At 43.9% G+C, this 23,133-nt stretch overlaps 1 protein-coding gene across 4 annotated transcripts in view; it reads left to right on the top strand.

Moving 5' to 3' along the window:
- Positions 1-4,299: 4,299 nt before the first annotated feature.
- The window catches only part of abi3bpa (ABI family, member 3 (NESH) binding protein a), a 41,665-nt gene continuing 22,831 nt past the window's right edge, over positions 4,300-23,133 (top strand). For all 4 annotated transcript variants that reach the window (XM_080753193.1, XM_080753195.1, XM_080753194.1 and 1 more), the window contains exons 1-6: positions 4,300-4,714; positions 15,652-15,831; positions 16,058-16,126; positions 16,459-16,594; positions 20,309-20,493; positions 21,765-21,808. In XM_080753193.1, the coding sequence (XP_080609319.1) occupies positions 4,615-4,714; positions 15,652-15,831; positions 16,058-16,126; positions 16,459-16,594; positions 20,309-20,493; positions 21,765-21,808 (714 nt within the window). In that variant the 5' untranslated portion in view covers positions 4,300-4,614. The remainder of the gene's footprint in view (positions 4,715-15,651; positions 15,832-16,057; positions 16,127-16,458; positions 16,595-20,308; positions 20,494-21,764; positions 21,809-23,133) is intronic.

Consider the following 23,133-nt stretch of genomic DNA (forward strand, 5'->3'; position numbering starts at 1 on the left):
CTGATGATGTGTTGAAAACCTATAAAATGGAGAGAGGGAACGACCAATCGGTGATGACTAAAGCAGAGCGAGCACAACGTGTCTGTGCCGCACTGCTCTCCGCTCTGCGTCCTTCGCAGAACCAGAGAGCACAGGAGGAAGGAGAGGAACAGGGACAGAGGGAAGGCCGAGGTGAATAGGAGGGAAAAATATATCGTCGTTGTCGGGTGGAAACCTTGTATGTCCAAGACCGTTCGTTTTGCATTTATCATTTTAAAAATGAACTAAACTAGTGAAAACAGCCGATCTACAAGCACACAACGCCTCGCACCGCGAGGCGTTGTGTGCTTGTAGATCTGCTGTTTTCACTACTTTTGTGCAACAGTCTTGTATGATGAAGCAGGGCTTTACTTTGTGAAAGAACGGACACATTTGAAACTTGGAGATACGAGGTTTCCACCCGACAACGACGATATGATGGGACAGAAAAGAGGTCAGGGAAGGGATGGCGAGAGAGAGACCGAAGAGGATGCCAGTGCAACACCATCTGAGGATGGAAGATGGCAACCTCCAAGACTTGCAAAAGAGCATCTGTGACATTCAATATAGGGACAGGGGACACGATCTGTGACATGGAAAGACCTTGGAAAAACTTTAAACACAAAATGTGGTACCAGAGGTGAGGCATGACTGCATCCAATAGGCAGTTCACTATCAAGGAAAAGGAAAATTAAAGGCATTTAATGAAAGGCAAATGCTTAACGAAATGCATGAGAACGGAAAGAAACAAAGGAGATGATCCATGACGGATCATGAGCTTCCAGGGGGTCCCCAGCTAAAGTAGGTCGCATCACATAGCATCACAATTATTTTAACCACTTTATCCATTTAAATGTTGCCTATTGCAAAAACAGCAGATCTACGAGCTTACAGCGCGGCACAAAGAATATCTGCTATTTTTGAAAGTAAATTATGTAAGCAATTTACCCCGAGTGAGAGGACATTATGCTCTGATAATGTCCTGTGTGAGGGGGTGATCGGACGAGGCGAAGCCGAGTCCGATAACACCCTCACACAGGACATTATCAGAGCATAATGTCCGACCCCGAGTGGTAAATAGCTTTTCTACCACTTTTTTCCGTATACATGAAAGAAAACACATAGTTGTAACTTGCAAGGATATTAAGTTACAATCATTATTGCCTATAAAACTTCCGCGACGACAGCAAATAGTTCCACAAACAACATCTTCTACTCACCACCAGATGACGCCAACTCCATGCAGAGAAAGATGTCTAGCATACAGCTAAGCTAACGTCAGTTAGAAGGACCGTTCCGGCCGTAAATAGAGGCTGTTCGCTTCCAGAAAGGCATAGGTTCAGAGAAAAGGGGCTTTAAAGTTGGCGGATTGCATTGGATCCAAATAAATCGGCGACGTCGTACGCACGTTAGTAAACATAGGACCGCTACGACCGTCATATGTTGGTTGGGGGAAAGGTGTTCCGACTACCTCCTGAAGTCCCCGGATGTACACTGAGGCGCATTGATCTCGTCCTCACACAACTGCGGCGGTTGTTCTGCCATAACCTCCGGAATTTAGCCAATCAGAATCCAGTATTTGAACATGTGACTAGAAAAAGTGGTAGAACTTCTCTTCTGGGCCGTCCCTGGCACAAAACACATTCAGATCGGAGTCCACAGCCAAATATATACAGTACACTACCGATGTAGAGAAACCAGGCTATACTTTCCATAATCAGGGGTGAGAGGAGCAAGGCAACAGATTATTAATTGGAGGAGGAGAAAAGGAGGAGAAAAGGGAGCCAGGACCCCACAAAATAATAATTTGAAGTGGGGACCCCTCACCCTGACAAGCACTCTTGTCACTTATTTTGACTCTGTTCCATAGATAAATGTTGAATGAACTTATAGATCGGCTATTTAAAAAATGTTTGCCTCTTTTATTTATTTTATTAATTGACAATTTGGCATTGTTACCGTAGGGAGCAAGTTTACTATGAAACCCGGCAGAGGCTGTCACTCCTGAGTCAGTCAGTGAGTGGGTAACGCCTCAATGTCTATAGCTGACCTGTTGTGACATCACATTGTTGACCCATATTTGGCAATGCCCATATATGGACGCTCCATTCCGTCTGTGCGTATTCCGTCCTGCGTGACCTGGCCCTTTAGAGTGAGGTTGCTTTTCTCCCTTAGGGCGTCTTACTAGTATAGTATAGTCCCGACACACCGGTTGAGAACCACTGGTATAGTGTGTATTAGAGGGATGTGCAGTAAATTTAAACCTGCAATCTATAACTTTATTTTGTGAATTTTAGCTATTTTGATCAATCTGTATGGTAGAGTACTGTATGTTCATACAATATAGTGGTTGGAGGTGGTCTCCCTACTTTTAAGCTGGCTATTCACCGCACCGATTCAGACGCGATTTCGCGAAGGAAGAAGTGGGAAAGCATCTGCTGCCGACAAGCTGTCGTTTGGTGTCAGTAGAGTCTGCTAACAAAGTTCTTTCTGCCAACTAGAGTTTGTGCTTAGTCTGTGCTAACTAAATGCCACAGACTGCCACAGACTGCGAGTCTGAAGGAGTTGGAAAGAGTCTCTTGTAGTCTGTTTGGTGGAGAGTCACCTTTAGACCCTAGTGTTTGGGTAGGAACCCTACTGGTTGACAAGTGTTCCGTATTAGCTCAGGTAGGCATTTTCTTTGTCCCTCTTTCTATAGCTTCAAGACAGAGAGCAAAAATGTACCTGTGAGTGTCAATCTGACCAATTCAAGAATTCAATGCTGCGTGTTGCAAGGACATGCAGGGGACATACATTGACAACACCATCCCAGCCTCGTTACCGTATGTTTGTGTCCAAATCATGAAGTGAAAAGGAACAGGAGCCTTACTTGTTTCCAGTCAAATGTTATTGTAAAGTTACAGAGTGTCGTACCCATAAATAAAGCCAGTGAAGTCTCAGACATCGTCTGCAGTTTATTGAGATGTTTTCATCATGTTCTCAGTAGAGCATGTGTGCCTTGACACGTCTCCCCTCCATGGAGGCTGACATAATGTGTAATTGGGATCAGAATACAAGGGATTTCCAGGGGAGACACACCTCCGGCGTGTCTCCATTTCCTGTCTCATGTGGAGCTCATGGAATAACCACACACATGCACGCGCAGTCGCGCACCCATACACACAGAGAGTACACAAAGACACACCCATGTCCTTGAGGCCTAAATCTGGCAAAAATTGATTCTTGGACGTTCGAGAATTTGGGTCCAGCATGCACATCTACACACACGCGCGCACGCACGCACGCACGCACGCACGCACGCACACACACACACACACACACACACACACACACACACACACACACACACACACACAGCCACACTCAAACTGAGACTGTAACTGTGATGATGGATGAGCTCAGACTTCAAAGAAATTGTGCATTGCAAAATCAGCATGTGTTTGTGATGGGTTGCATTCAGGCAGAGTGACATGTTTGAAAGCATGTGCAAAGTATGCGGTCTGCTGCGCGTGATTTTGAAGGGCTCTGCAGTTATCCATCCAACATTGCATGGGTCCATAATGTGTTTCTGCTTTTTGGCGTGTGTTTGTTTTGTGGGATGAGAGACAATGTTTCCATGGAGTATAATAGCAGAAATCCCCCTTACACTCTGCAGCGCTTTGGATACAGGACGCTAAATACAATCTTCAAAACCTCTCCAATTCTCCTTGGGTCTGAGTGAAGCAAGGAGGGAAAATAAATGGACTGAATCTGCACGTGTGGAAGAGTGAGATACGGTAGATTAGTAAATAATGTACACAGAACATTATGAAAGTCAACACAAACTTAAAAGAGGGCGAAATATAGTGAAAGAATGAGGGGAGAAAGAGATGATGAGAAATTGAAAGGATTAAAATGGCCTTGGGTATGGAAAGCCAAGTTGAAGGGGACAATTTAAGCCAGACTAAGCGGAGGGGGGGGGGGGGGGGGGGGGGGTGGGAGGGAGGGGAGGGGGGGGGGACGGGACGGGACGGAGGAGGAGGGAAGAAAAGAGAGAACTTTTACACAGTGAGAGAGGAGAGACAGAGAGAAAGAGGGGGGGGGGGCAGTGGGAGAGAGAGAAATGAAGTAGGGAGGGGAGGGGGCAGTGGGAGAGAAAGAAAGAAAGAAAGAAAGAAAGAAAGGCAGAGAAGGAGAAAGTGCATGTGGAGTGGGTGGGGGGCGGCTCCTTCTGTCCCCTCCCTCTCCCGTAGAGGTATAGATGGTGCTGGAGGAGACCGCCACATCCAGACCCCCGGTCCAGTGAGCTGTACTAGTCCTGAGAGACACTCAGAGAAGTAGTACAGCCACTACAACCATCTACGGCACACACAGATCTTCCAGACTGTCCTCAGCACCGCTCTTGTCCATACTGCTTGTCCAACTTTCATCCTGTTCACAAGGTTAAGTCAGCTGTTGTCTCCTCGTATTCCTGCCCAGTAAGGTCCGTCCTCCCTTCTTTTTGCAAAGATTTGCTTCGCCCAGTTCCTCGTTCAGCTCCTTGCACCTATACTGTAGCAGCAGCAGCAGCACCACCGCGTTCCTCGGCACACCTGAGACTTGAGCAGACCATCAGTGATGATGATGCAGCGCACCCACACCTTCCTGGTCCTTCTCCTCGTGCTCTTCGTAGCTGGGATTGCTTTATCCGGCCCCTCCGCGGCCCACAGGAGCAGAGGTACGTGGCATCTAGATGAACATTGTGTACTGAGAGATGGAAGCGGATTTGAATGTCCTGTCATCCTTGTCAAATAATCCTGAGTGATGATTTAACTCTGTCTGACCTGTTGTGGGTCCATGTTTACACTTCAAGGCTTAAATGAACACTCACTTGCTGAGCAAAGCTGCTGGTTCATGGAATACATTGATTGGTAAATGTATGTGTGTGTATTTGTGCCGGTTAAGTTTGAAGTCACATGTTGGGATGTAGCCTACTGTAGGTTGCTGGGGCTGTTCAGACAGATCCATCTTACATATACATTGTATTGTGTGATGGATGCTGGTTTTGGGATATAGTGGAGGTTTGTTTTTATGATCTCTTTGCATTATGGCTACAGATAATAATACCCTAATCACCACACAAGGTGCTGAAGCTCCTCCTTGAGGTTCCCAGACACTTGTTTGGTGGGTGTATCCTTGAAGCAGTTCTAGCTGCACTCTATCATCATAGCAGATGGTATTAAAAAGGTTTCTCTGCTCCACCTGCGTACTGAAGCTTTTATTTATTCGAAAATATTAAAGCAAAGTCAAATCCCAACACTGTAAACTCCAAACTCCACACCGTGCGCCATTTAAAACGTAATTGATTTGGAACTATGCAAACACTGGGTGTTTATGGCCCAAGTGCGTTATTCCCATTTCCCTGAAATGAGGAGAGCAGACACAGAGAAAAGAGGTCAGCCGCTGCTCATAGTGGTCCAATGAAAGTGTTTCCAGGTCGGTGGTCATGGGGGTTAGGCTTGTAGACACCCTGGTGGGATGGCTTTCCCAGAACTGTGCCCACATCACCCACCAAGCAGAAAATCTGTCTGGTTACAAGCTAGCTAATTACTTTCATTCATCGCTTCTGGCAAGAGGTCTTTTATTGTTCCTATAAAGATTTATATTAAAGCGCTCATTAATATATTTACGTCAAAGAACCTGAAGGGAGTCTTGTGATGTAAACAAAAGACATATGCAGACATACGGACCCTTTCCAGGACTACATTTTCTGCAGGTTTTGTATTACCAATTTGACTATACTGTAAACATGCTCCCAACTCGTGGTTTCTTTTACAGACAAACCATAAAAAGGGTCTCAAACCGGATCCACTAACGCAAATTAGCCTGTATTGGGCCCTTTCTACTGATTAGGATTCTCACGTCACGACAGTTGTGGAAAACTGCAGATTTTCCACAAACGCTTGCCATATTGTATCATTACCCTGCCACTGTCTAAGTGCACTTGAACACACACCCACATGTACTGTACACCCAACCGCCCTCACACATGCACAGGCTTACATTTACAGACACACACGCACGCACGCGCACGCACGCACGCACGCACGCACGCACGCACACACACACACACACACACACACACACACACTCAAACAGATTTCTGGCTTCTTGTTGTCTGAGCTGGTGTGTGTTTTCTGTGAATTAAAGTTGGGCACCCTTTGGAGACTTTGATGGTCATAAAAGTGATTTGAAGTGAGGAGAGTGGAGTCAGTGAGAAGAGGCAAGCACAGTGGAAAAGACTGTGAAATTGGCTCCCGGACAGCTTCCAATGTGTTGCTAGCTAAACTTGGCTTGCATACAATCAGTGTGCAGATTTGGGAGTTGGATGAAAGAGCGTATGTGTGTTTTTGCTTTGGGAGGGGTGTTTAAGGTCCATATATTCTTCTTGGATCACGTCCCTGGTGTTAGGATTGAAGCATATTATGTAATGTGATGTTGTAATGATACAGTATGTGTTGGCATGCTTTTTTCAACTATAGAAATACATATGTAGCCTACTGTTTACATTTCACAGATTCCTTTTTTTTAAATCACCGAACAATCTATGATAAGCTAGCGAGCTACAGTAGGTGGAGCAATAAGGTAGCCGCACAACAGCTGTGCCAGTCAAAACATGCCTTATATCACACGTAGAGCAATGATGAGGACAAGGAGAGGAAAAGTGGAGAAATTACTCGAGGGGAGTGGAGGACAAGAGAGATGGATTTAAGGGATTTAGAGGAAGTTGAAAGAGGGTCATGGAGCTGGAAAGATGACTGGATACAGATATGGGACAGGAGAGATTGAGCGAGGGTAACAGCTGTTGCTCGGTAGAATCTGACACAGGGAGATATAGTGTGAGAGCACGGGGAATAGCGGAGAACCAGCCAAGGCAAGGGAGAACGTGGGAGAGTGATCCCCGGCAAGATCGCCTCTTTCCAGCTGGCCGGCAAGGTGAAGAGGGTCCAGCCTCCCTTGCTCCAAAGAGTCTTATAAAGCCTGGTTTCACACATCGAAAATAGCAGATCGACAAGCTCACAACGCATATCACATCTATGTGATGTCACGCAAGTACAGTATAAATCAGCCTTAAGAGTGTGGTTCCCTGCAGTGACAGAAGAGGATGTGAGGATGCTGGGATTGAACTGAATTGTTGGTTTGAGGTTTCTCATTAGAGCTAATATACAGTAGGTCAGTGCTATTGATATATCAACAAACACTTCTTGAGAGGCATCTCTCTCTCTCTCTCTCTCTCTCTCTCTCTCTCTCTCACTCTCTCTCTCTCTCTCTCTCTCTCTCTCTCTCTCTCTCTCTCTCTCTCTCTCTCCCTCTGCTTATACTAGTATTGCTGGCATGGGGGCTCATGGGATTTTGACACTTCACTGACTTAAATGAAGGCGACTGTTTTACCAAGGGCCATTAAACATCTCTGCCTTTCTCCCCAGTGGTGGAAGCCAAGTCCCTCTCTCTACCTCTTCTCTCCTCCATTCCCAGGGCAGAAACCTGAGAGTCCAACATATGCCAGAGCTGCATGAAATCATGCTGAGACTCAAGACCGTGCGTGCGTGCGTGCGTGCGTGCGTGCGTGTGAGAGAGAGAGACAGAGAGAGATGTCGTGGGTCTTACAATCAGGTTAATTTATTATATGAATTCTATACACATTATGATCCATTACAGGGGTTTATACAAACCAAATTAAGTGAATACATTGGTTTGGGACGAGTGCCTTCAATCACACAGTAGAGCAGATAGCTGTGATGTTCAATTGCAGGATATGAGTTCCTTATTTTGTCTGTTCCAACAGCCAGCACTGCCAGATGCAAAAGCAACAGTTCACACGGTTCGAAATAAATCAAGTCTTTCTTGTTGTTGTCCCATTCCAAGACATTTGAGATGCTGCTTTGGATATTTCTAGTTCATTACCTCAGAGAATAATCTCACAGAGTATATAAACAGAGCGCTTGCTTCCATGTACTGCATGTAGTTCCCCTCATTTGCAAAAAAAGAGGAAATGTGAGCAGTCATACAAAGACAGGAGTGTACGAGTGGGCTGCCAAGAATAATTAGTTTGGTAGTGTCAGACAGAAGGATCTAAATCAACATCTAAAACACTGACTGTTTCCAGAAATACAATACGCATGCATACATGAATGCTCACGCACACACATGCACAAGCATCATAAAGACTGAGTGTGTGTGTGTGTGTGTGTGTGTGTGTGTGTGTGTGTGTGTGTGTGTGTGTGTGTGTGTGTGTGTGTGTGTGTGTGCGCGCGCGCGCGCGTGCGTGCGTGTGGGTGTGCGTGCGGGTGTGCGTGTGTGCGTGTACTGACAACCTTATTAACCTACTCCCTTTCCCAGAGGACCATCCATCATCACTGATGAGCCAAGATTGCCTCTCCTGAGCTCGCTTGCCTCCAGTGAGTGTTTCCATTCAGTCTTTCCAGTGAAAGGGAGTTTCTCAGTTTCAGACCCAGAAGATCACACTCCCTGGCTCCTAGTTCAAAACAGGACGAGAGCCATGGTGGTGTTTGCTGAATGATGTGGCACTGTTTATTGTATGATCTGACGTGTTTATTGGCTGACTCTTTGTGGATTGATGAATTTGCTGGTATTGTAATTACTGACGGACCAGCTACAGTATTATTCTTGTTGCCTTTATTGCTGTTATGCTGTGAACAACTCAGAGGCAATTCATAATGTACTTCACATGATGACTAACCCAACCTGGTTGGGCAGCAGTATATCTTGTAGCCTTGGAATGCAGCTGAACATTGTGCAAAGTTACAGTATCTTCTGCTTCTCTCTACCGCCACATGATTGGATGCGCAGAGAGCAAAAGGGCTGCCTTTTTAATTATGTTTTTAGTGACGGGATTAGGTTTTATCCCCTATACTGTACCATACGAATGTCAGCACGATGCCATGGATGGACTTGGATTTGCCTAAGCTACCTCAGACATGTGCGGAAATATGTGGCCTTTTCATCATACCCTTGGCTTTCAGGAATTCCCCGATTCCCTGGTGGGCTTGCAAGATCTCAAAAGTTGCAATTCAAATTAATTCCATATGGATAGATTAACAATAAATGAGAAAGGCGCCCCTATCTCCACCAGTCCGGGTGGTCTAGGGCTGTGTAAGAGGCAGAATGTGGTCAGACAATGGTCAGAAAATCCTTTTATCAAATGTATTAAGTCATTCCATGCTGATAAGAGACTCTAGTTTGAGATGACTCTGTATTTCACAATAAGATCAGGATGCAAACACATTAAAAGAAGTTTCACCAAAGACTGTACACATGTTCGAGGAATAAGTTACATGAATTTTCTATTTGATCTAAGGTTAAAAACAACAGCATTCTACAACAACAGTCAATAAGGAACACAAATAAGGCAGTTTATGATAACCAATCAAAATTCTCTTGCTGCATTTTTCTATAAAAAAAAATCTTACAGGTAGGTAAGGATGGTTTTAACTTACCAATTAAAACCCTCCAGTAGAGACTTCAATTGATGTATTCTTTAATGTAACAATCTGAAATACCTCATCAGCTGTCTTGTTCGATCTTGACAGTAACAAGGTTTAGTTTATTCAGGATATAGTACCAGTCTCATGATATCACTTCTCCTGATATGATCATCATATCAGGATTGCTGGATGGTGGAATAAATGGAACTCTTCGTCTTGTCTCTCTGTCAGAGATTATATTATTCTGTCTAACATTCATCACAGCATAATCAAATATCAGTTATAGCTAATTGGAATGTCACAACTCTGTATGATACCTTGTTATCGACTTGACATGTGCAGCGACTTTTGTGAGTTTAGGACAAAGTCTTTAGTAGTAGTAGCAAAAAGTATGTTTTGAAGAAAATGCAAAACAATAGTGATTCTATTTAAGCAGAAATGGGCAGGGCCTACAGTACATACAGTATGGGAACGTGCACCATGGACCAAGGAATCCAAGAACCCGCAGCATTACCCACAGTATGATTCAAGAGCTATAGACCAAAACATAAACGTCACCGTGAGGCCAATTAGAAGAAATATGCAGGGAGTGATTTCCTTGGCTTACTGGCAGTGTGCACAAGACATTTGGCAATGGCTGGTCTAGTTTGTGAGATTAGCTTCGGACACACAGGCAGACAGACACTCTGGCCACAGCCGTTGCCTGGTGGAGATAATAAAAAGATCTCAGTTGCAGTTTCACATTGCATATCGTCATTGTCGGGTGGAAACCGTTCAAATCAAATTTGAAACGTTTCTGCCCCACCAGTGACCATATGCCCAGTGACAAAGAAAGGTTGTTTAACGCCATAATTTCACAACGTAAAAACCTTTGTGGAGAAATACCCCGAAGACATACGGTACTTTTTACCCCGCCCTACTATATTTTCGTCGAAGGTCAGGTCATGCAGCTATATGCCTAATGACCTTTGGCCTCTGGCACCACTATGGCCTTGTACTTTCTGGACATGAGCATGGACCACCAGTGGTGTAAAGTAACTAAGTACATTTACTCAAGTACTGCACTTGACTACAATTTTTTAGGTATTATTACTTGAGTATTTCCAATTTTCAATACTTAGGTACTAGTTACTTTGTAGATTTTGATTTTGATTACAAAACATACATTAACCACTTCAGCCATATACCGTATTTTCCGGACTATAAGGCGCACCGGACTATAAGGCGCACTGTCAATGAATGGTCTATATATGAATGGTCTCGAACTGTTTTCATATATAAGGCCCACCGGACTATAAGGCGCACATAATAGATGCTACCGTTGTGTTATGCATCCAACAGATGGAGCTGTGCTAAAGGGAATGTCAATGTCAATGAATGATCCATATATAAGGCGCACTGGACTATAAGGCACATTGTAGTTTTTTTAGAAAATTAAAGGCTTTTAAGTGCGCCTTATAGTCCGGAAAATACGGTACACATTTCGGCCATTTGAAAATAGACGATCTACAAGCTCACAATGCGTCCCATCACGATGCATTGTGAGCTTGTAAATCGGCTATTCTCAAAAGATTTTAACACATTTCATACTGTACATTTGAAAACTACTTTTTGTACTTTAAGTACATTTTGATGCCAATACCTTTGTACTTTTATTCAAGTTAATTGTAACATGAGTATTTCTACATCGCAGTATTGATACTTTTATTTAAGTAAAGAAATGTGGGTACATTTTTCACGACTGTGTGGACCACCCTTGTTTCCATGGGGACTAGTCCCATCCTTCAGAGTATGCTTTAACACAGCGGAGGGAAGAGTTGAATTCGGGTTAACATGTCTCAGTCGTCTGCTGCACTATGGTCCTCATAAAACAGACTGTGGTTACACACACACACACGCACACGCACACACACACACACACACGCACACGCACACACACACACACACACACACACACACACACACACACACACACACACACGTGACTTGGCAAATCAATGCCTCGACGGTCTGTTCTGGGTACTTGGCTGTTGATTCTTCTCCTTTGAAGTTGATTGATTGTAGGGGTTATGACTGGATCCATTTCTAAAATCTTTATTCATTTTACGCTGGAAACACTGATAAGTCTAATAGTCCCCAAGTGGTGTGTGGGCCAAGCGGCTGGGCTTTGGACGGGGTTGCTGTGGGCTTGGGCCAGTGTTTGCTTGTATTGGAGCTAAAGATGTCTGCCAGAACTTTTCTAATGTTTCATATACTCAGAGCCCTCTCCCTCGGAGCCAGTCCCACTTTTGTTTTATCGGAAACATTGAGGGGAGAAAAAAACAAATGCAGCTTTGATAGAAAGCACACAGCTGGAAAAGCATGGGACTATTTTTCGAACTCAGGGCTTCCCCCTTTTTTCGCTGTGTCTCTGGGTTGGCTTCTGACAACTGCTGGCATAGTGCCTCAAACAAAGTTCCACTATTTCATTTAGCTCTCAAATGTGAGCCAAGCATATGCGCTGAGGGGAATACTGCACGAGTCTTGCACAAAGCAAGCACATATGAGTTCTATAGTAAAGCGTGTCATATTTGCCACTCTCTCACCCACCGCAGATTCATTTGTTCTTGGATGAAGCAGCTCTCTGCAGCTCTCTGACCTCACACACCATCACTGCAGTTGTTGTTAAGTCAGGTTTTTCGTTCATTTTTCAGAATACATTTAAGTACTGAGAATTTCACTGCCTGCAATGTTGCCAGAGCTGCATGTGACAATAAAGACCTTGTATCTTGGTCATTAGATACACGTCAGGAACTCTCAGCTACCGCCCTCATACTTCCACCACTAATCATGACAATAACAACTAGAAGCAGTGCTCTTCCGAGCACAGGTCTCCACCAGGCCACACAAATCGGCCTGTTATAGCGCCACCATGAGGCTGATTTAAAAAATGTGGGGCAGAGGTTCTGAATTAGCATCCAGGGAGTGTGTGTGCTCAGTTTGGCAGCGATCGGGCCAACGGCGCCGGAGATTAGCTGGTAACAACCAGGCCACACAAATCGGCCTGTTATAGCGCCACCTTGAGGCTGATTTGAAAAATGTGGGGCAGAGGTTCTAGATTGGCATCCAGGGAGTGTGTGTGCTCAGTTTGGCAGCGATCGGGCCAACGGTGACTGAGATTAGCTGCTCACAAACTGCGAGGACGCACGGACGCACGCACGGACGCACGGACGGACGGACGGACGGAGGGGAAAACATACTCTCCCTCAGCCTTCGGCTGGTGGAGACAATAACTACAACAACAACTAGAAGCAGTGCTCTTCCGAGCACAGGTCTCCACCAGGCCATGCGTCCTGGTGGTACTACTGTATAATAGGCCAATGTAAAAAGGCTGGAATATGTTCTTCACCTTAGACCTTTCATGGCAATCGGACACTGCATGCATGATTTGAGGCATTGTGTTCCAAAAATGTGTTTTACTAAAGTCTACCTGCTGGTGGCGCTATAAAAGGCCAACATGAAAAGGGTAGCATTTGTTCCTTGACATAGTGGGAACATGTGTGGCAAATTTCACGGTAATCGCAAGCTGCGTTGATGATTTGAAGCATTTTGTTCAAAAACTGAGCAATCCCGCAAACTTTGGAAGCCAATATTAGGAAATTAGGATGGAATATGAAATATCAGACGGATCGGACTTGATCACATGACTATAGAGATACTGTGTACCGATTTGCATGATTTTTGGATAAAATCTCAAGGAATAATAGGAAAAATTGTGTTTTACATAAGTCGGCCTCCTGGTGGCGCTATAAAAGGCTGATGTGAAAAATGCAGGGAAAGGGTTTTTCCTTGGCCTCTAGAGAGTCCGCTTACAAAGTTTGAAACTGATCGGTGGAGTTATAGGTAAAACCACAAATCGGCTTGTTATAGCGCCACCATGAGGCTGATTTAAAAAATGTGAAGTGGTATTTCTCCCTCGACCTAGTGGGAACGTGTGTGCGCGATTTCATGATAATTGCACTTTGCGTTTGGGATTTGAGGCATTTTGTTCAAAACGGCTCAATCCTACAAACTTTGGAAGCCAATCTTAGCCAATCAGGATGGAATATGCAAAATCGGACAGATCCGTGTCGATCACATGACTGTCGAGATACTGCCTACCGATTTGTAGGATTTTTGGACAAAATCTGTAAGAGTAGTGCACAGAAATGTGTTTTGCAAACATCGGCCACTAGGTGGCGCTAGAATTTGAAAAATTTAGGGCAGAGGTTCTAGATTGGCATCCAGGGAATGTGTGTGCTCACTTTGGCAGCGACCGGGACAACGGCGACTGAGATTAGCTGCACACAAACTGCGAGGACACACACACACACGGACGGACGGACGGACGGACGGACACACGCACGGACGGACACACGGACGGACGGAGGGGAAAACATACTCTCCCCCATGCCTTCGGCTGGTGGAGACAACAACAACAACAACATGAGCTGTCCTATGTGGACTCTCTGGGAGTCCTGCGGTGCACATCAGTGGTGGAAAGTAACTAAATACATGTACTCAAGTACTGTACTTAAGTACAATTTTGAGGTATTTGTACTTTACTTGAGTACATCCAATTTCCAATACTTTTACCTCTACATTTTCTCCACTACAATTATTTGAAAACTTTAGTAACTAGTTACTTTGTAGATTGATTATTATTACGGAACATACAAGGTCCACTTCAGCTCTATATACCTTTCGGCCATTTGAAAATAGCCAAACTACAAACTCACAATGCATCGCGATACAATGCATTGTGAGCTTGTAGATCTGCTATTTTCAAAAGATTTGTATTAATTTGAAAACTTGAAATAGGACATTCTGCCTAATGAGTTCTTTTACTTTTGGTACTTTTAAGTACTAATACTTTTGTAATTTTACTCAAGTAAATTTTGAATTCTGGTCTTTTAATTGTAACGGAGTATACGTCTATATTGCAGTATTGATACTTTTACTTAAGTAAAGAGTTTTAGTACTTTTTCCCCACCACTGCCACTAATCATAACAATAACAACAACTACAACAACATGCGCTGTCCTGTGGGCTCTCTGGGAGACCTGTGGTGTACAGCAGGGGTTTTCAAACTTTTTTGTCTCAGGGCACCCCATAAATATTTGTTTTAATCCGAGGCACCTCTACATTATAATTTTCACTCCCAGCACCTTATATTTATAGCATATCGTCGTTGTCGGGTGGAAACCGTTTTGTATTTATCATCTAAAATATGTACTAAACTAGTGAAAACAGCAGATCTACAAGCAAACAACGCCTCGCGATGCGAGGCGTTGTTTGCTTGTAGATCTGCTGTTTTCACTAGTTTTGTGCGACGGTCTTGTAACTTGGAAATACAAGGTTTCTGCCCGACAGTGACGATATTTCAGTGATTATGTTGCGAGGAAAACGTTGAGATAATAGCCATTTTGGTTAGAACTGACTGAAAATAACTTTGTACTTGTAAATTTCCAATATTATCAAATTATCTCGCGGCACCCCTGGACTGCTGTCGCGGCACCCCAGGGTGCCCCGTCACCCACTTTGAAAACCCCTGGTGTACAGTACAGTACTGTACGTCCTCTGGTGACCTCTGCCTCCCAGCACTGGCAATGTGCAGTTGGGCCCGGTGCTGACAAACAGTTCATTCTGGCAGGGAACATCAAGATGCTTGGCAGGGACTGTGTTTACGTTTCGTGCGTGTTTGCGTGATGTGTGCATTTGTGTGTGTTCGTGTGTGCACACATGCTTTCCATTGTATGCCATGCTCTCTGTTTTCTAATTTACCTTCATGCCAAGTGTTTGCAGATTATTGATTTACTCTAACATTTGCCGTAATTCAATAGCCCACTGCTAGCACCTCATGGAATAGCACACACGTACACGCACGCACGCACACGCACACACACACACACACACACACACACACACACACACACACACACACACACACACACATAGTATACAATGCAGTTGTAAGTAGCATATACAGTACTTCTAACTATAACTGTAATGTTTGCACCCAATAAGCACATATATAAACTGTGTTAATAGGGTGCCTCTCATCTTGTTTTGTTCAGCCTTAATCATTGCTATTGCAAAAACTGTTTCTGTTTGGTAAGAATCCCATCCCGGGAATTCTCTGTGCCCACAGTGAGACGTCAGAACATGAAGGTACGCATCAACGCCACAGGAGACACCATCGTGATGAAGTTCCTGCGTCCCAATGCCGACACCAAGCTGGAGGGCTATATCCTCGGCTATGGCAGCAGCATGTTCTCCAAGCAGTTCATCCAGTTGCCTGAGAACGGACTGCCCTACGAGACCGAGATTGGTAGGAATCCTTCTTCATGTGTTTGTCTTTGGGGCCCGGAACGCAGGCAAAAAAAATGAAAAGACTGTGAGGAGTGTGCTGAAAAGAGTGATTTACTTTGAGCCTTTTTTTAGTCATTGTTCAAGTCTGTGCGTCCTGAGAGACAAAGACATATCTTTGGAGGTTCAGTGTGCATTCCACCACCGGTCAACCTTTATTTTGACCCTTCCTTCCTCTTGTCGTTTAGACGCAGAACCCAAATACCTCATCGCTGTCCAGCCCATCCCAATCAATGACGTGAAGAAGCATTGCACAGGTGAGGAATGACTCCTGAATACAATTGAATTGAGACTAGAAAGGTGCAATCCTGGACTCTATATGGTCCATTGAACTCAATGGACTTTTGGGGTTACAAAGATTAAATAATAAAGCTGGATTACAACTATGTCTGGTTGCCCTGTAGGCAACCACACTAAATATGTAGCATTATGACATGTATCCACCTGTTTCCGTGAGAATTTACAGTAGTGTGGGACACTTCCGGAGAACAGCAGACATACAAGCTCACGTTGCGTCGCACATGCAACCGTTGTGAGCTTGTAGATCACTCTTCGACATTTAATGGACCTTGGGCCTTGATCCCCTCAGGGAAAGTTGAACTGGAGAAGCCACTTCATCTGGTCATTGGTTCCGTGACCCCAACCTCAGTGCTGTTGTCGTGGGGGACGCTGCTGAAGACCCCCTATGAGCAGGGCAACATCATGAAGGACTGCCTGGAGGATGGGTGAGATACACATACAGTACACATACTGTACACACACATGCAATGGGGACCACTGGATTTCATTTCTGCGTCTGGATGGTCATGTCTCTGACCGAAAGACAGAAAGGCAGGGTGCTAAGTAAACAATATGTCTGAGTCGTTGTGTCGGGGGCTTTGATGCGACCGAGTATTTCCCGGTGAATCTGTGCGCAAAGGTGGGGGGCGATGGGCAAGGAGGGTTGCGAGCTTATGAGAAACAACTAAAATAAGACCTTAAAACCTGGCGAAAACAGTTGCGTGCATTAGCGGAAGATGACGATAAAGGAAATCATTTAATGGAAAACATTAAATTAACTTCTGAAAAGCATACACGGCCTTAAAACCTGGCGAAAACAGTTGCGTGCATTAGCGCAAGATTAGATGAGGATAAAGGAAATCATTAAATGGAAAACATTAAATTAACTTCTGAAAAGGCTTCACCCACCTCGAGTCTATAGCCTACTAAAAACTAGTGAACCGCGATCTTGCCACACGTGAATAATTGTGGTAAATAATTGTGTGTAAACAATAACACAGACAATATAAATCCTTGTTGTGGGAAGAAAGGATATCATCATGGCCCCAAATAACTTTTAAATATCTTGCAATTGGCAACGAGTCTCTTACTAAATCGGCAAGATTACATTACATAACATAATACATAAAAGCTAAGCTATATAACCTCTCCATCATCAGCAATAGTCAGTGGTTTGTGTCCCCCACACTCCCAAGCCCCCACCGTTGCGCACAGATTCACCGGGAAATACTCGGTCGCGGCTTTGATGACATCAGGGAACTCCATATATGGGCATAAAAGGGATTCTGTTAGAGTGAAATCACAGTGAAGCCAGAGCATGATGTCAGAGCGGCAAACCCATAGACCGTAAAAATGTGTACACGTCTACACGTCCAGACAGACGGACACGTACAAGCTGTGGCGTTTCTCATAGTAAACTGCAACCTTCGGTCGCAATGAAGAGATCTATCTGTATCTGTCTGTCCTAGTTCCTGCTATGCCCATAAATGAAAATCCAGGATGTCATCAGTATATGCCCATATATGGGCATGCTCATGCTGATATGACGATCTCTGTAGTTGTCACCCCTCGTCCCTTTTATGACCATATATGGAGATCTCTGTATCTGTCAGTCCTTGTCCCTTTTATGCCCATGTATGGGCATGCCCCCTTCTTTGCCCATAATATGGATCTGACTTATATATTGTCATAGTAACGTGGCCATCGTTTATTTATGTTGTCATAAGTGACGTGTCCGTGGTTTGGAGTCAGAACGACGTGAGTGCCCCACCCCCGCCCTTCCATTAGCTCATTTTAATTTAATATAAGATATTTAACCAATGACAAGTATTAACAAGGACTTGTGACTAAATAATAACTACATTGGATCCACTAGAACATACTGTGCACACGCTTCTTTTTTCTCATTTCCTGAAAAGTAACGGTATTGGACATACAAGGTTCCTGCCCGCTAGCGATGATATGATTCCCTTACGTCTCTCATATTACGGAGCAGCAGAGCCAATGCATGGAGTGCTCGCAGGTGTTTAGGAGAGGAGTCCTCCCACAAGGCCTAAGTCACACTTCCTCTTCTCAGTGAAATCCCCGTTCTCTCCATATGGAGAGAGAGCAAGCTTTGGAAAAGCCATTGGAAAGCTTGAGCTCACTCTGCTATGACTCTGCCTAAATCTTCTGTTGGTTTTATAAATTTGCTAATGTTAGTTTCATCTGTATCTCCTAAATAGGGGAAAGAAACATGTACTGTATAGCAGGAAGGACAAGTATGGAAGCTGAACTACAGTAGATACTTTACCACAGAAAGGTCAAATAACCAAATGACCTAGCTTAAAGTTATACCATGTAACTTTTTTTATAAAACAAATCTTAAAATTGTCTGTTACTGTTAAATCGCTAAAGTTTTAGAACACCCACTCCGTTATTTTCAGCTTCTGAAGCCTTCTCTTTATATGTTTTCTATGAGCCGTGAGGGGGGGAGAATTTCGCAGCAAAATTGCGTCGTCATACACTACCGGCCAATCACAGCGAGGGTTATACACTGCCGGCCAATCACAGCGCATCTTGAAGTGGGGTCGCTATCACAATACGGCGGCCATATTTGTAGGCGCCCGTGTAGCTTGCCTCAACATAACAACAGCATTTACTCGGTGAAGGAGTCCGTTTCTCCGGAATGCCTGAACGCACAGGAACCAGGGACCCCTCTAAAGATAGATCTCGGCAAGGTGGAGGCAGACGCGGGGGTGGTCCGCGGCGAAAAACGGCCGAAAGATGCGGACGCGACCGCGGTTTGCTATAGAGCTACTGACCTCTAGGTGAGCAACTTACACAGTATAGCTTTAAACATAACCTTTTAACATTTTTAAAAACAAACATTTTCTTTTAAAAGCTGCCTTTTGGAGCTGCATTTCAGTTCACAGCTCCCACGTTTGTGGTGTATGAGGGGTAATTGTTTACAGGTGAGCCGGGTGGTCCTGATGGATTTTTTTTTGTCACACGACTTTGTTCAACTGAATAGAGATGTCAACACATATTTTCAGCTGAAAACATGCCATGGCTCTGTAGGAGGCAGAGCCGTCTTGAAGACAGAACATCTGTGACTCTGTCTGTTTGTTCCGGGACTAATCTCGCAAACCGCTGGAACAATCACCGCCAAATTTCTTGAGGATGCTGCCAGTAGGCAAAAGAAGTACCTCCGCACATGTTGTTTTCAAACATGTTTTTTTTTTAATCAATATATTTTACTAACATTTTATAATAATGGATGGAAGGAAATGGCGCTCAGATTGGGCTCGGCTAGTAGACCAGAGGTCTGGTTGTCTGATGACTAATACATTAAGCCTTACCTACCACTTCCACCAGACCAACCTTCAATCAGTGCAGGGAATTTAGTCACTTTTGTGGAGGCGAGGCAGTTGTCCCCTCTGTCTAAACTCAAGTGTTATTTTCAATATTTGAGGAGCAATTATTTTTAGACAATTTGCTAGCATATTTTATGTTCCATGAACTGTTACATATATTGAATTGACTGCCAGGTATTCTTCAGTAGCCTCTGCCACGGGGTTTCCAGTGATTTTACCTTATTTTCGATGGCAACAGGAACGCACGTGACCAGATAACAAAAGCTGTTGGGAAGCGATAGTTTTTTCCTTCACCCTGAAAAGAAAAATGTGAGCGGTGCTCACTGGTATCAAACACGACACATGTTCATTGTATGGGCCGTAGAGAAGAATCCAACATACATACATATTTCTGAATTTCATAACATTGGGCTGGGCAGAACGGAGAATTCTGGGATGACGTCATTTCTGGTTGCATTGCATCATGGGAATTGTAGTCCCAGTTGCATCACTCACGGGTGCGGGAGAGCGCAGTCTACAGTAGGGTAAACCACCGGAAAAGTTGTTTGATGACGTCCATGGCGGTGTATGTGTTAAGGTGTCAACATGAACTAGTAATTCAACTACAGCAGTTGCGATTTATTGTATTAATCCTTGTAGCTGTATATTCCCTACACCACCCTTGACTTGTGTCTGAGTTTCACTGGACGATTCCTTGTGTGATACAGAAACAGATATTTTACTGTAGCTCTTTTGAAAATACAATAATAAATATACAGTAGCATATTGTGTTCTATATAAAACAATTTGTTTTTGTTGTCTCAGACACTACACAGTGCGTTATCGTGAGAGGAACAGAAAGTGGAACTTCCAGACGTGCCCCACCAGCGACACTGTCATTGACAACTTGAAACCCAACACAGCATATGAGTTTGGAGTGCAACCCAACTCTAGGGATGGAAATAATGGAATTTGGAGCAAGCCAGTCATTCATAACACCAATATGGGGGGTAGGTAACAGAAAAAACGTATCCTAGCTCTTCTCTTGCAGTGCATCTTGGGCATGTGCACAGTAAAATCCCAGTCTTAACTTCATTAAAGGAGAATTCTGGACTAGTGCTTTAATTACCATAATCTGATGTTATTCCATCCATTAACTCAATGGTTCTCAAAGTGGATTTCAGGGACTGTCTAGTTTCCTTTAAGGGGGTCTAAATTGACCCTTACAAGTCTGTAACTCTGACAGTGTACAAATGGGACCAAATGGACCCGTTAGGTTCCATTTGTACACTGTCAAAGTTAAGGGGAGACCTTGAAATGTCAAAGTTTGAGAACCACTGCATTAAAGGTGTATTTAGTGATAATGAAAGTGGCTGGGGGTCATCTTGTCCCTTACTGGCCTTACAGCGTGGAAATGTTTAGTTTTTTATATATTTTTTACACCATTATAATGTTCTCGTTTTGATCATTAGACCCAATCGCTGAATATCAGTAGGCCTACGTCTCCAGTTTCAGGATATATGTATGATACTGATTTACTACAAGACTGTGGCATTTTATGAGTTCAGTAGTTTACAATCTAGGCATTTAGCATTCTTAATTCAGAGCAGCTGTGGTTCTCAAAACCTTTATTTTGACCATCATAACTAAACATCATAACATAACTACGGCCATACTCTAACATGATTGGTCGAGGACTGGCTGGCCACCTCTGAAAACCGAATCTAGCTATGCTCGTAACACGGGCCATGGTGGAAGTCCTTATATGGTCAGCACACATTCTAGTGAGGAGAATGAATGGAACATGTACCAATTATATTTGTATTTGAATGAAATACAATCACTGAATATACCTTTAACTAGTCGTAGAGCAGAGGGGGAAAAAAACGAAATTTCTAGCGCATGGTAGCTCTTAGCGGGGGGGGGGGGGGGGGGGGGGGGGGGGTCTAGCGACCATTGGCCTTTTTACGGCATCCCATTATTGACATCAGATTAACATACTGTAATAAAACGGCTAGTCCAGAACTCTCCTTTACCATTTGTACACCTTTTGGAGTTAATTAATATCAAGGAATTTACTGTGCGTATTACCAATATCCACAACCTCATATGCACTGTGCAATAGCTAACATGTGAAACCATCAACCTCTGTAGTTATTTCATGAGTCACTGTGACCCACATTTTCTTCAAAAACATCTTCGCAAATGTTATGGTTTTGATTAGTTCTATTTCTTTCCATCTGTCCCACTTATTTGTTTACTGTTGTATTGTGTTTTCCAGATAAGTCCATGCAGAAACCCTATAAACGTCCTGTCAAGCCTGTGGTATGTATGTCTGGACAACATTCTGTTTCAATCATTTTTAAAACATTGTTTTTTAAAGTGCGTTTTATTTTGTAGATTCTTGTTGAGGCATATTCTATCGAACTGCAACATGGCCCGCTGGTACCGAACTGTAACATGGCCTGCTGTTTATGCAATATAACTCATCTAAATCAACCTGAAAATAAATTTTAAGCGACAAGATTAAAGCTCCACAGGTGCATTTTGTATTTGTTTTCCAAAATGAATATATTATTTTCGGGAATGCACCTGAAAGCCAGCAGTATGCTTCAATGACGGTGTAGTGAGCATTAGTGGGTGTAATATGGTCTCATGTTTGGATCATTTTCTTTTCCATTCTGCTGCTGAATGGAAACTGCATCAGCGCAGCCAGAGCTGACCAAGCCAAAGCGAGCAGACCCATGACTATAGCTTACTTCTGGAATAGAAGAGCAGAGAGCAGAAGGAAAGAGGAGGAGCGGAAATGGGGAGAGAGCAGTAGGGTGTGGAGGAGAGCAGGGGTGTCGCACCAAATCCTGGGCCCTGGGTGCAAGGATTCACTGCGGGCCCCCCATGAACGTTCTTCATAGGGGGAGGGGGTTTAAGCCATTAAGACTGGGAACGCATTATTATGCATTCTTTTGTGCTTTAACTATTGAAAAATAGCAGATCTAAATTGTAGATCTGCTATTTTTGATTTTTTTTTGTGCAAGTCTTTGAATATTTCAAATCCTTCTAAGGTTTTTTGAAAAACCTATGTTTCTATGTCAGTGGTGCTCAAACATTTTCACGTGAAGGACCCCTAAAATGATATGTATTTGGCCATGGCCACGGACCCCCATCTCAAAATATTTAGTTCCAGGGACCCCCCAGGATCAAAATTTGAGTTACAAATGTTCGCTTTAGAAAATACATAATATTCAAAGATTTGCACACATTTTCACTACTTTTCAAAAACAGCAGATCTACACTCGGTGCCGTGCTGTGAGCTTGTATATCTGCTATTTTTCAATAGCTAAAGTATAAAATAATTAAGGCCCCTCCACCTTGGGCCCTAGTAACTTCGTCCCCCCCCCCCCCCCCCCCCCCCTTGTGACGCCCCTGGAGGAGAGTTGAGGAGAGAAAGATGGAGAGGTGATTGTTGGTGCCGAGTTCCTGACCGTGAAACGCTGTCGCGTCACATCGGCCCCCGTGCTCATAAAACACCACAGCTGCTGAGCATCAACTGCAGCACTGGCATTTCCTAAAAGGCCTGTTATACTTATACTAAAATAGCAAATCTATAAGCTCACAACGCCATGCGCTGCGACGTGTTGTGAGCTTGCAGA

This window comes from Nannobrachium achirus, assembly GCF_963921795.1.
Source record: "Nannobrachium achirus genome assembly, chromosome: 22".
Taxonomy (NCBI): Eukaryota; Metazoa; Chordata; class Actinopteri; order Myctophiformes; family Myctophidae; genus Nannobrachium; species Nannobrachium achirus.